The 11,170-nt window shown below is 53.1% G+C and overlaps 1 protein-coding gene across 3 annotated transcripts; it reads left to right on the top strand.

Annotated features, from left to right (window-relative positions):
- CUNH16orf89 (chromosome unknown C16orf89 homolog) lies at positions 1–10,480 on the top strand. 3 transcript variants are annotated; one of them, XM_037143489.2, is made up of 8 exons: positions 1–278; positions 1,907–2,056; positions 3,093–3,240; positions 4,638–4,755; positions 5,960–6,095; positions 6,756–6,860; positions 8,213–8,299; positions 10,041–10,479. In XM_037143489.2, exons 1-8 carry the CDS (start codon positions 74–76, stop codon positions 10,202–10,204), a joined length of 1,113 nt encoding a protein of 370 aa, XP_036999384.2. In that variant the 5' UTR covers positions 1–73; the 3' UTR covers positions 10,205–10,479. The 3 variants fall into 3 exon arrangements, with proteins under 3 accessions (XP_036999384.2, XP_053527786.1, XP_053527787.1); XM_053671812.1 differs by having other exon boundaries at positions 154–278; positions 1,912–2,056; positions 10,041–10,480; XM_053671811.1 differs by lacking the exon at positions 6,756–6,860.
- Positions 10,481–11,170: the final 690 nt, after the last annotated feature.

Raw genomic sequence — 11,170 nt, 5'->3', positions numbered from 1 at the left:
GAGGAGGCAGGAAGAGGTGGGCCGGGGTTGGCCTGGGCTGAAGCACTGCACCAGCCTCCAGCAGAAACCAGCCATGGCCAGCCTGGGGCTCCTGCTCCTGCTCTTGCTGCTGGCACCGCCACTGCGGTCCTCCTCATTGCCACCGCCGGACACCCCAGAGGCCAAGGCTACCATCGCTGGCCTCATCCTCTCAGCACTGGAGAGAGCCACCTCCTTCTTGAAGAAGAGGCTGCCCGAAATCAACCTGGATGGCGTGGTGGGGTTCCGGGTGCTGGAAGGTGGGTGTGCGCTCCTTCCCCAGGACTGGCCATCTGGAAAACCAGTTCTCAGTCCGTCACCTGCCTGCTCGGAACCTCTGGGACTTGGCCACCTTCTCGTCGTACTGCGAGGAAGGAGGGCTGGGGAGTAACCTGTTTCTTTTGAGTGGCGGGGGGCCCTGCTCTTACCACATTTTTTAGAAGCAGGGTGGATTCCAAGGCCAAGTGGAAAAAGTTAGGAAATTACTATTTTCCCAGGAGGAAGTGACCTATTTGACAGTCCCTCCTTCCTGACATGCCATGAACAAGGTGGGCAGAGGGTGTGTGCCCTCTGAAGGGGTGGTTATGGGAGGGTGGCCGTGTAAACAACCGGGGACCCCAAAGGTCGGTTCCAGCCCCAGTCCCGCCCACTTCTAGCCGCCTGGAGGCTCCGAGAAAAGAGCCAAGTGTTTGTCCAGCTTTGAGAAATATGAGATCCCCAGGGAGGGGACTGGAGGCCGGCCAAGGCAAGCAGGGAGCCAACCCACACACCCCCCACGAGTTGCAGTAAGCCCCTCCCCACCGGCCACCCTAAGTGACAAAGAGCCAACTGGGTGTCAGCCTGGCACTCTGGCTGGCCCCGCTCTGCGTTGCCAGTGCAGCTTTCAGCCCAGCAGGCCTCCAGGTCCCCAAAGGAGGAGGGGCTCTGGGGCAAAGACACCTCCTTCCATCTGGCCACCGCCATTCTCTCCTGCCACCGCAGGGCCACCGCTCGTCCGTCCGTCCGTCCATTCCCACCTTTGTGAGAATTAGAAGGCTCCCCCTTCCTCAAGTCGCTTCACTGCCATCTGCTGGGAAAATGTCTCCACACGTACACAAACCCGGGGCAGGAGTGTGTGTTGTCCTTGTGCAGCTCATCCCACTGTACGGGGTTCTCTGCCCTGCACTCCGACCCCCTCCCTCTGGTTCTCTCCTGTGTAACAACCCTACGTCTCCCGAACTAATACCAATAGCTACACTTTATGAGGTGGTTACTTTGCCTATGAACAATGCTAAGTCCTCTCATGCATCAGCTCATGCAATTCTTTTTTTTTTTTTTTTCAACGTAGAGAGTTTATTCAGAAAGTTACAGAGGTAGTAGAAGGGAGCCAGCTGCAGTGTGTAGGCTCAGGGAACAAGTTACAGAAGCAAAAGAAAGGCGCACAGAGCTTAGGAGCGAGAAAGGCAGAGGTAAGGCACCTGGGAGGGAGAAAAGTGGGAAGGGAAAGGTGGGGCTTGCTCCCGCCCGAGAGGCAGAGCACACCTCGATGAAGCCTTCTAACCCCTCCTCCAAGAAGGAAGGACTACCATCACCCCCATTTTACAGGTGAAGACAGTGAAGTGGACAGAAATTAAATGACTCTCTTGTTACCGGACAAAAAGGCACTAGTCAGATTTTGAACTGAACCCAGCCCCATACACCTTAGCCACCCAAACCCTTCTCACTCCGGCCCTAACCCTGTCACCCGGGCGAGCCCCACGAGGGCCGAGTTTCCAATAAGCTCAGCGAATTCCTTCCCCTCGGGAGCTGGAGGAGGCAGAGGTCTCCGTGGGCGTTACATCTCAGGACCTTCTTTCCCATCCGCATGGCGTGTCCGCTGGTGGAACGGGTGCCCTCTGTTCCCTCCCAGTGCAGCTAAACCGTGTGCAGGAGGAGTGGGCCCGGGACCCCCAGCTGCAGCCGCCCAGCTCGCGCGTGGGGGCGCTGGCGCAAAAGCTGGCGCCTCTCCTCCACGGATCCATTTTCTACCTCAAGCTGAGCGACCCCCAGTACCTAACAGGTAATGGCGTGGCCTGGATCCCATTTCTTCAGGAACATGGCCTCTGGGGACATTTACGGAAACAACCTAGTGTGGCTACCCTGACACAAAGGGAGGGTCCGGGACAGCTCGTAACCATAACCGACTGAGTCCTGTCGGCCAAGGGCACCACAGGCTGCCCCGGGGGACGTCTGTTCATGCCTGACTTCAGACAGAGATGGTCTCTCCCACCCACATAGAGGGGTGGGAGGCGGGAACGTGTCAGCTCGTTTGTTCAACTTGTGTCCAACCTTGGACACCTTCATCCTAGACCAGAGGGTGTGGGGGTAGGAATCTAAATGGTAATTCAGCCCTTTGCACAGCAAATACTAGAGTCCCTCTTGTGCCTTATAAAGCTAAGAGTTTGTTCTCCTGGTCAGCCTTAAGTTACCTACCCTAACAAGGGCCCCATTCTATAAGCCTGGCTTGAATTGTTCGAAGGGTGGGGAGTGGGGATCATAGAGCCAGTCCATCTGCTCCTCTGACCCTGTCCCCCAGGCGCACGACTTATGTCAGGCCCCAGTGCTCGTGACCACAGCCCAGCCCTCCCTAGCCCTGGCCTGGCTCTCTGCAGGAGAGATCCCCCGCCCTCTCCCAGGCCTGGTCCCTAAGGTGCTCACAGCTCACGTCATCCTAAAGAAGCCCCTGACTGGGTATCTCTGTTGTAAGAGCTTCGCTTTCTAACTGAACTGAAGAAACCAGCTAACCCTCTTTATCCATCCCAAGCTTCCACGGATGCACTGGGTGTAACCAAAACCAGTCCCAACAACATTGTTCTAGAAAATTTTTAATAGTTTTGGTTTTGTTTAGAAAAAGAACCTCTTGAGTGTTTCAAATACGATGCCCAACCAGCAGGCAAGGCTCAGAGCCCTGCGCAGACGCCGCGTGTGGTCAGGGATGCCCAGGGAGGCTCACCCGGTTCCTCGGCTCTGAGCCACAGGAGCCTGGGGCAGGGGGTGGTGAGCATAGCGTGGCCCACTGCTCCCGGGGCTCTTTCCCACCCCCGTCTCTCTGCCAGAGTTCCAGCCGACCATCCAGCCCGGATTTTGGAAGCTCCCGCATGTCTGGACACACACCAATGCCTCCATGGTGTACCCCACACTTGAACCCCAGGAGTTCTCAGAGGAACAAAGTGACTTGTGCCTGGTGCAGCTGCTGGGAACTAGGTGGGTTCCCTGGACTTGCCCTGCTTCCCCAAAACCCAAAAGCTCTTTAATTCCATCAGTCCTCCTGTTCAGCTAACTCTCCAAGCCCCCAGGGGTTTACACAAACCAGGAGCAGCTTCCCAGAGCCACGCTGACACTGCCCTCTCCCAGTCCTGTGGCATGTCAGTTGGCTCCCACTCTCCACCCAAGGCTGCCTGCCCAGTCCAGCCACCCCCCAGCTCTGCACTCCCACCCTCACCTCCTGACTGGTCTCCCCACACCAGAGGATGTTGTCAGTACCACACCTCCAGTGTGAAGCTTCCTACTGTTCTCAGGACAAAGCCCTATACCCCACTGCCCCTCCAGATCCCCAGGCCCCTCAGGTCCAACCCTGAGTGGCACTCTCCCACATAAGCCCATCCCTTTGCCAAGAAAATGCCTCCATGGGGCCTCCTCCCACCCCAGCCCACCCCCCGAGACCCCTGAGCCTAAGTAACTGCTCACAGTTGAGGACTAGCTCCTGCATCCTTCCTGCAGAACCTTCCCTGACCCCACTGCACAAGGCTGACCTCCCACAATGGGCTGTGTCTCCTAACCCCACTGGTAGGCACAAGTGCAATACACATTTGTTTTATGGTTCTGTTTCCCACACCTGGCTGTCGACCCGGAAAGCTGTACCCAGGCCTGGATGAGCTCCCCGTTTTATCCTGCTGAGCTGTGGCCTTAGAGCAGGGGTGTCTGACTCATCTGCACCGGGGGCCACATCAGCCTCCAGGTTGCCTTCCAAGGGCCAAAATAATTTTAGGACTGAATAAATGTAACTACTCCTTAACTGTTAAGGAGTTGAAATTACATTCGGCCCCTTGAAGGCCACCGTAAGGCTGATGTGGCCCCTGGAGAGAATCAGTCTGACAGCCCTGCCCTGGAGCACATTCCCTGGGAGAGGCCTAGACGCAGGGACCCACGGGCGCTGGGGCGGCAGGTGCTCAAGCCCCCATTCTCTCAACATCTTTCAGAGAGATGTTTGGGTGAGGACACAGCTGGGCTCGTAGAGGGCCTGCACTCCATCTGGCAAGGGACCCACCCTGTTGCCCCATTCCCTTTTATCATTCCCTTTTATGGGGCAAGCTTGGTGCAGGGGGAATGGTCACGCTGGGCCCAGACCCCAAGCCGTCTGGACTCACAGTTCCCATGGAGCAATGGGAAGTCAAAGCCCCAGTGGCCTCTCCAGCCCAAAATAGCTCCAGGTCACCTTCCTGAGACACCTGTGTTTTATCTAGCAGTCCCTTGTGTCCAGCTGGCTGCCTGAAACCCACTGGGTTCTAATAACTAATGGGGGAACCGGGACCTGGGAAGGCTCCGGGCCTTCGGGCTCCCTTCGGGACACCCTTCAGAGCCTGGAACCACCTCTCCCCCAGCACAGACGGCGGCCAGCCCTGCAGACTCTCCGACTTCTGCAGGACCCTCATGACCAAGCCTGGCTGCTCAGGCTACTGCCTGTCCCACCAGCTGCTCTTCTTCCTCTTTGCCAGAATGGTGAGTGCCTGATGTGCGCCCAGCCACACCCTGAGGAGGTGAAGGAAGATAAGGGAGCTCTTGGCAGTGTGGTTTTGCATGGGAAAATAAGCAGGTTTTTGGACCTGTGCTTTGAACATCAGGAAGGAGAAGTGAGAGTAGCCTGCCGTCCAGTGGCTATAACATCTAACCAAACTGGGTGGGGGTGTGGATTCAAGATTCTGTTGGACAGAGAGCTGTGTGCTGAGTGGGATCACAGGGCATCAGAAAACAAAAAGAGAGTCAAAGAGAAGCAGCACAAAGAATTTAGTAAGTACCAACACAATGGAAAAGGACTCCAAATAAAGTTGATAGCTGCTTCCAGGAGACCAAATCAAGACCAAACTAGCCCACCCCACCTCTCCAGTGCCCAACGCTCATCCAAGCCCCGGATCTCAAACTTTGCTGAATGATGATAATGACCGTTTAAAAGCATCCATATTTGCTTATATAGAAAGGTAGGGCTCATTATCTCTACTCAAAAATGTAATGCAATGTCCAGAAGTTTTATCTGAACAGGGACTTGCTGGTTTTGTTTAACAGATTCTTTTATTATTATTTATTTGCAAATCATCATGTACCAGCATTTTTGTAAATATAATAAAAACCAAATTATGAAGAAAATTACTTCGACTACTAGACTCAACAGGTAGAGAGTTATCCTGACACATCACGATAGACGTTTCTAAAACCTGTTCTCCTCTCCGGTCCTGTCCCAGCAGCCACGCCCACCCTTTGAGGAGCGCTGAGGCTGCCGGCCCAGTCAGTCGGGAATCAGAAAGTCCTAACAGCAGCCAGTGGCAATAGAGTGCCCCCTAGTGTGGGGCATCCTGTAGTGCACTTCCCAGGATGGTCTCACCCACCTGCGTGAGCACCCTTCTCATGCAGCTCCCAGCAGCATTACCCTTTGCCCGTGAAGACCCTTGAAGCTCCAGAAGGTTAATTTATCAGGCCAAGGTAACACAGCTCCCAAGTGGCAGAGCCAAGACTCAGACCCAGATCTCTTTGAGCCCCAGTGATAGAGCTTCCAGCGGGGGGGAGTGTGGGTGGGGAAGAAATTCTGGGGAAAGGCAAAAGACCTGACCCAAAGGTAGCTACTTGCAGGAGCGTCTCAGAACTGCAAGTCTTTTCCTGTAACAGAGCACACATCCGTCACCTGTACCACCAACTTCCTCTGTCCCTGCAGAAGGGGTGCACGAACGGGCTGTTCCGCCAGAGCCAGCACTACATGAACCTGTTCTGCGCCAACATGATGAACCTGAACCAGAGGGTCGAAGCCATTGGATACGCCTACCCTAGCCGGGATATCTTCATGGAAAACAGTGGGCACTGCTGGCTAGGGATAAAGCAGCGGGTGTCCCTGAGAATGGGCATGCACGCGCAGAGTAGGGCTGCCAGATTTAGCAAATGAAAATACAAAGATGCCCAGGTCAATCTGAGCTTCATAAAAACAATGAACAATTTTTAGTATAAATGTATCTCAAACATGGCATAAGCTATACTTATACTTCAACTTTTTAATTTGTTGTTTAATTGGAAACTCCAATTTAACTGGGCATCCTATACTTTATCTGCCACTGTTTTTGACTGCTTTCTGCCCCCAAAGGCAGGTCCGGTGGCAAAGTTCTGGGCGGAGTGACTGACTAGCAAACAGACCCTCAAAGCCTTAAAGATGAGGCAGAAAGGGGGTCCCCGGGTGGTCGCTCCTTGACTTCAGTGTCCACATCCCTCTCCTAATCCTGACTCTTGCGTCACTTTGAACAAGGCCCCACATGGGAGGCAGGAGCCGGGCCTGGGAGCTGCTGCTCACTAACACAGAGCCTCAGGGCTGCCTCCTTCCAGCCACTGCCCTGAGCGCCCACCTCCTGGAACTGCCTGGCCCTGGTGGGAGGAGGCAGATGGCACTGTAGTGGCCTTGGGGAGTGGCAGGAGGTAGACCTGTGGGAGGAGGGCTGCACAGAGTACCCTGTGTTGACTTCCAGTAATGTTCTGTGGAATTGGTGGCTTCTCTGACTTCTACAAGCTTCGGTGGCTGGAGGCTATTCTCAGCTGGCAGAAGCCGCAGGAAGGGTGCTTTGGGACGCCTGGTGAGCTACCCTTTGGCCCTGGCTGGGAGCAGAAGGTGGTGGGGGTCAGCATGTTCTAGGCCAGGTGAGGAGAGGATGCGGTGCTGTTAGGGACACAATAAGAGATCTGCAGCACCCAAGTGCATGCACACACACAAACCACACACAGGTGGAATGGACCAAAAACTTGGGAAACAAAAACCTTGCAGAAGAGGAGGCAGTCGTGCTGGAAGATGTTGGCCCCTTGCACCTGCATTAACAAATTCATTCCTCCCAGTGTCCCGGAGCACCTACTGTGGCCACACACTGTACTAGGCTCCAGATAAATTAGGGCACTGAGGAAAAGAGTCAAAACACACCTAAACAAACCAGTAAGTGAAATAACTGTGAGTTCTGAAAGTGCTGTGAAGGAAAAGGACATCAGGGAAGGTTCTTTAGGCAGAGTGGTCAGGGGAGGGGTCTGGGAGCGGGTGATGTGGAAGTGAAGGGTGCAAGATGCAGTCCCTGTCCAGCTGTGACACGCTGGACAGCTGGTCCTCGTTGAAGTATGCTGCTGTACCACTCTGAGCCTCAATTCCCCTACTGTGACTAAATAGGCATCATAATCTCCTTTCTAAATTGTGAAGAGCACACATAGTACACGTGAAACCACCTGGGTAGAGAGGGGGCTGCCAATAAGTGCTGGCGTCCTAAACAAAAAGTTTGTGATGCTCCAGGAGGCAAAGCCTTTGAAATGAAGAGTCTGTTCTGAAGCAGAGGAGCCCATGAAGGGAAGGTTCTCAGGCCCCAGGCCTGTAGATTCAGCGGGGAGAGTTGGAGCTGTAGAGCCTGCAAGTTTTAATGTTTTAAATGTGTTTTTCAATTACACTTGACATGCAGTACCATTTCATTTCATGAACCTGCATTTTTATTTTTATTTTATTTGTTAGAGAGAGGGGGCAGGGAGAGAGAGAGAGAGTGAAAGAAGCATCAATCAGTTGCTTATCACACTCATCCCAAACCAGGGACTGAACCTGCAACCCAGGCATGTGCCTTGACCAGGAATTGAACTGGCAACTTTTCGTTTTGCTGGATGACACCCAACCAACTGAGCCACACTAGTCAGAGCCATGAGCCCGCATTTTTAATGCACTCCTCTGGCCACTCTGATGTTGGCTGAGGTGGTGGTTGAGGAACCACAATTTGAGAAGTACCAGTAGATGACAAACTTAGGCCATGTGGAAGGGTCTGCAGACCGGTGCTTGAGGAAACTTCGGGAAGAGCCTCCAGATCCAAGAGAGGACTTGAGTCACTTGGGATGTCATGAGGGGGAGGTTTAGCAAGTAATGTGTAAAAATCCATCTTGAGAAGTTCATCTTTCACTCTTCTCCCAGATGCTGAAGATGAAGAATTATCTAAAGTCATTCAACACCAACAGCATTATTTGAGAAGAGTAAAGAGGCGAGAAAAACAATTTGCAGGTAACAAAATACCCACGGGGTTTCTTGGCATGAAACGGAGGCTGCACAGAAAAGCCACACACGGATGGCCCTCATTGGAAAACAGGCCCCTGCATCACTGAAAGGGCCTGTCAAAGGGCCCTTGTGTTTGGGGGAGAGGGGTAGGAGTCCCTGGTACCCTCCCCTTGCAAAGTGGGGAGTCCAGGGATGTTGTCTCAGTGAAAGGAACACAAAAGAGAAGTTTCCGTGTGTTACCGAAAGTCACAGAGAGCGCACCTCTCCATCGAAGTCTAATCAGGAGAACAATCCTCATGAGAAACTTCCCAAGAGGGGATTGAATACAGGGAACATGCCTCAGAGGTGGGGCAGGAGCTGAAAATGGTAAACGTGAGAAACCCAGAGGTGAACCACTTCAGGATACCACTGCCCTCCCTGGAGGCAGAGCTGTGGGGAGGGGGTTGTTAGCTGAGTATTCAGGGGATGGACTTAGAGGAGCCAGAGAGGGGGAGCAATGCCTCAGCTCCCACCTTAGCTTCGCCAGTGCCTGCCGTTGGTGGGCAAGGCAGCCTGGGAAATGTAGTTTGAAGAGGTCAGTGCACTGGGATTTGGAGCAAAGATGAGCAGGGAGGGAATCTGAGAGGTAACCTGCAAGGAACTAGCACAGTCCCAGGGGCCACATGTCCTGGTGTCCCCAAATTATACCTGCTGTCCCGGACACTGCTCCTTTCCCTCCTCAAAGCGTCTGGGTTGAAATTATAAGTTATTTGGTCAGCCCACCAATGCAGAGAGACTGAGAAAGGGATATAACTATATTGGAAAGGAGAAAGGCGAGATGTAACATGGAATAACAGGATGGAGAGAGGGAGGGAGGGAGGGAGGGAGGGAGAAGGAAGGGAGGACCTGGTGTCAATCTTTTTATTAATAAAAATAAACCACTGCTGGACAAAAGCAGGAAGGGAAGAGGAAAGCCAGCTCAACGCAAATGTCCAGCGTATGTTTGGGGGCTACTTTCAGTAACTGAACATCTCACCATCGACCCCACCACGGCTCATCATCTACCTGCAGACAGATGAGAGAGGAGTGAAATCAAAAAAATCCAATGAATCCATTTTGCAGCTTCCCCCAGGGGTTGGGCAGGGTAAGGACCCGCCCAACACAGAGGGGTCTGGGACTACCTGTGGCAGGTGGTAGGGAGCCTGCAGTGCACACTCTGGGAGCTGGCTGCTCCCTAACCCCTGAGAGCTGGAGAGGGAGCTGTAGAAATTCCGAAGCCCAAGGCCCTTTCTGGGGGCCCTGAAGGTTGACCAGCAGCCTAGAAAACTGCCTGGGAGGGAGTGATGTGCTCCTTTCTTTACTTATAACACATACTCATGGAGATTAAGAGCACAGGATTTGAAGTCAGGCTGTCTGGGTTTGAATCTGATTCTGCCCCTATTCACTATGGGAATCACTCAATTTCTCTGAGCTTCAGTTTCCTCATCTGTAAAATGAGGACCAAACAGTGCATCCTTCATAGGGCTGTTGGTGTGGGAGGTTATACCTCCTCCCTTCATAGGTGTAACCTCCCCCCATGAAGGGAGGAGGTGTAACCTCTCCGATGACTGAAGAAATTTCTCTGGAGAAGGGAGCCATTAGCAGCCAACAAACTCAGCTGGGGGAGGGGTGCCCAACCAAAGTGGAGCTGTGGGAACTGGGCTGGTTGGGGGAGTATCTGAAAAGCACTCAACCCAGCACTCACGGGGGGACTCTGTCTCCCTGCCAGATGGCTGCTCCTCCCACAACACAGCCGTGGCTGTGGCGGTCCTGGGCGGCTTCCTCTACGTTCTGGCACAGTACCCCCCAGCAAACAGAGAGCTGCAGCAAGCCACGGTGACACCGACAGCCACTCACGCGGATGGCTCTGTTCCTGCCACCCCAGGAAGATAAAACCCACACCTTTCATCCTTCCTTCCTGAAGTCCTGGGTCACACCCTGAGAAGGAGAAGGCTGAGAGCAAAGCACCCCAGTTTTGTCCCCTCAGGGTGCAGGGCCAGGGGGAGGGGAGTGGGATGGATCCAGGCATAGCAGCAATGAATAAATTTAGAGTGCAGTTGAGTGGGGAGTGAAGCCTTGTTTCTCAGCCTTTTGGACAACTTCTAAGGCTCTGTTCTGAGTCTTCAACCCACTCAACACAAACTCTAAAGAGACCTGTAAACTTTGAGTCTTAACAGTTTGTTCAGCTGTCAACTGTTGCACCTTCCCCAATGGAAGGAATAAGGGTCTTGAGAGTTCAGTTCAGTTCTGACCTAGAACTAGAAATAGAAGCACGAAAGGCAGTGCACAAAATCTTTACATCCTATGCAAAAATCTCTTGGTATCCTGATGTGACCGCACATCACAGTCACGTCATTTCACAAAAGTCAGTGTAGCATAATGGTGACCTGTGTGTTCTGCACCCCAGCTGCCTGAGTCCCAGTCCCAGTTGTCCCACTAATTGGCTCAGTGGGAAAGTCATTCAGTGTCTCTGTGACTCTCTTTCCACATCAGTACAACTGGGATAATCAGAGCTCCTACCCAGGTGTTAGCTGCACTGCTGTGAGGCTTACACTTGTAGAGTACTGATAATTGCACCTGTGATGTAGTAAGTCCCAGGTAAATATTACTTGCTACCGTAAGAGCAGGGATGTCAGGTTACGTGGGGGCTTGTCCCCACGCAGTGGAAAGGGGAAGCTGACCTGTCAACATTTCTCTTATCACGTTTTGTGGTTCTTCCCTTGTGTTCTGCTCCAGTGTGAGTATATCTAAACATGTCACCTGGAGTTCTGACAATAATTGAGTATTTGCCAAAAGACCCTCTGGAACTTTATTATGGATCCAGGCCCTGTCCATGGTGCTGATTTCAGGCTCGCACCA

Source organism: Artibeus jamaicensis, unplaced genomic scaffold, assembly GCF_021234435.1.
Source record: "Artibeus jamaicensis isolate MK-2021 breed Jamaican fruit bat unplaced genomic scaffold, CSHL_Jam_final contig_700, whole genome shotgun sequence".
In the NCBI taxonomy this organism is placed as follows: Eukaryota; Metazoa; Chordata; class Mammalia; order Chiroptera; family Phyllostomidae; genus Artibeus; species Artibeus jamaicensis.
The sequence above is the reverse complement of the archived record's forward strand: the minus strand, read 5'-3'. Positions and strand labels throughout refer to the sequence as shown.

Coding starts and splice junctions, on each gene's coding strand:
- CUNH16orf89 (XM_037143489.2), top strand. CDS start 74: ATGGCCAGCCTGGGGCTCCTGCTCCTGCTCTTGCTGCTGGCACCGCCA. Junction 2,057..3,092: donor CGACCCCCAGTACCTAACAG/GTAATGGCGTGG, acceptor TCTCTCTGCCAG/AGTTCCAGCCGACCATCCAG. Junction 3,241..4,637: donor GTGCAGCTGCTGGGAACTAG/GTGGGTTCCCTG, acceptor CCTCTCCCCCAG/CACAGACGGCGGCCAGCCCT.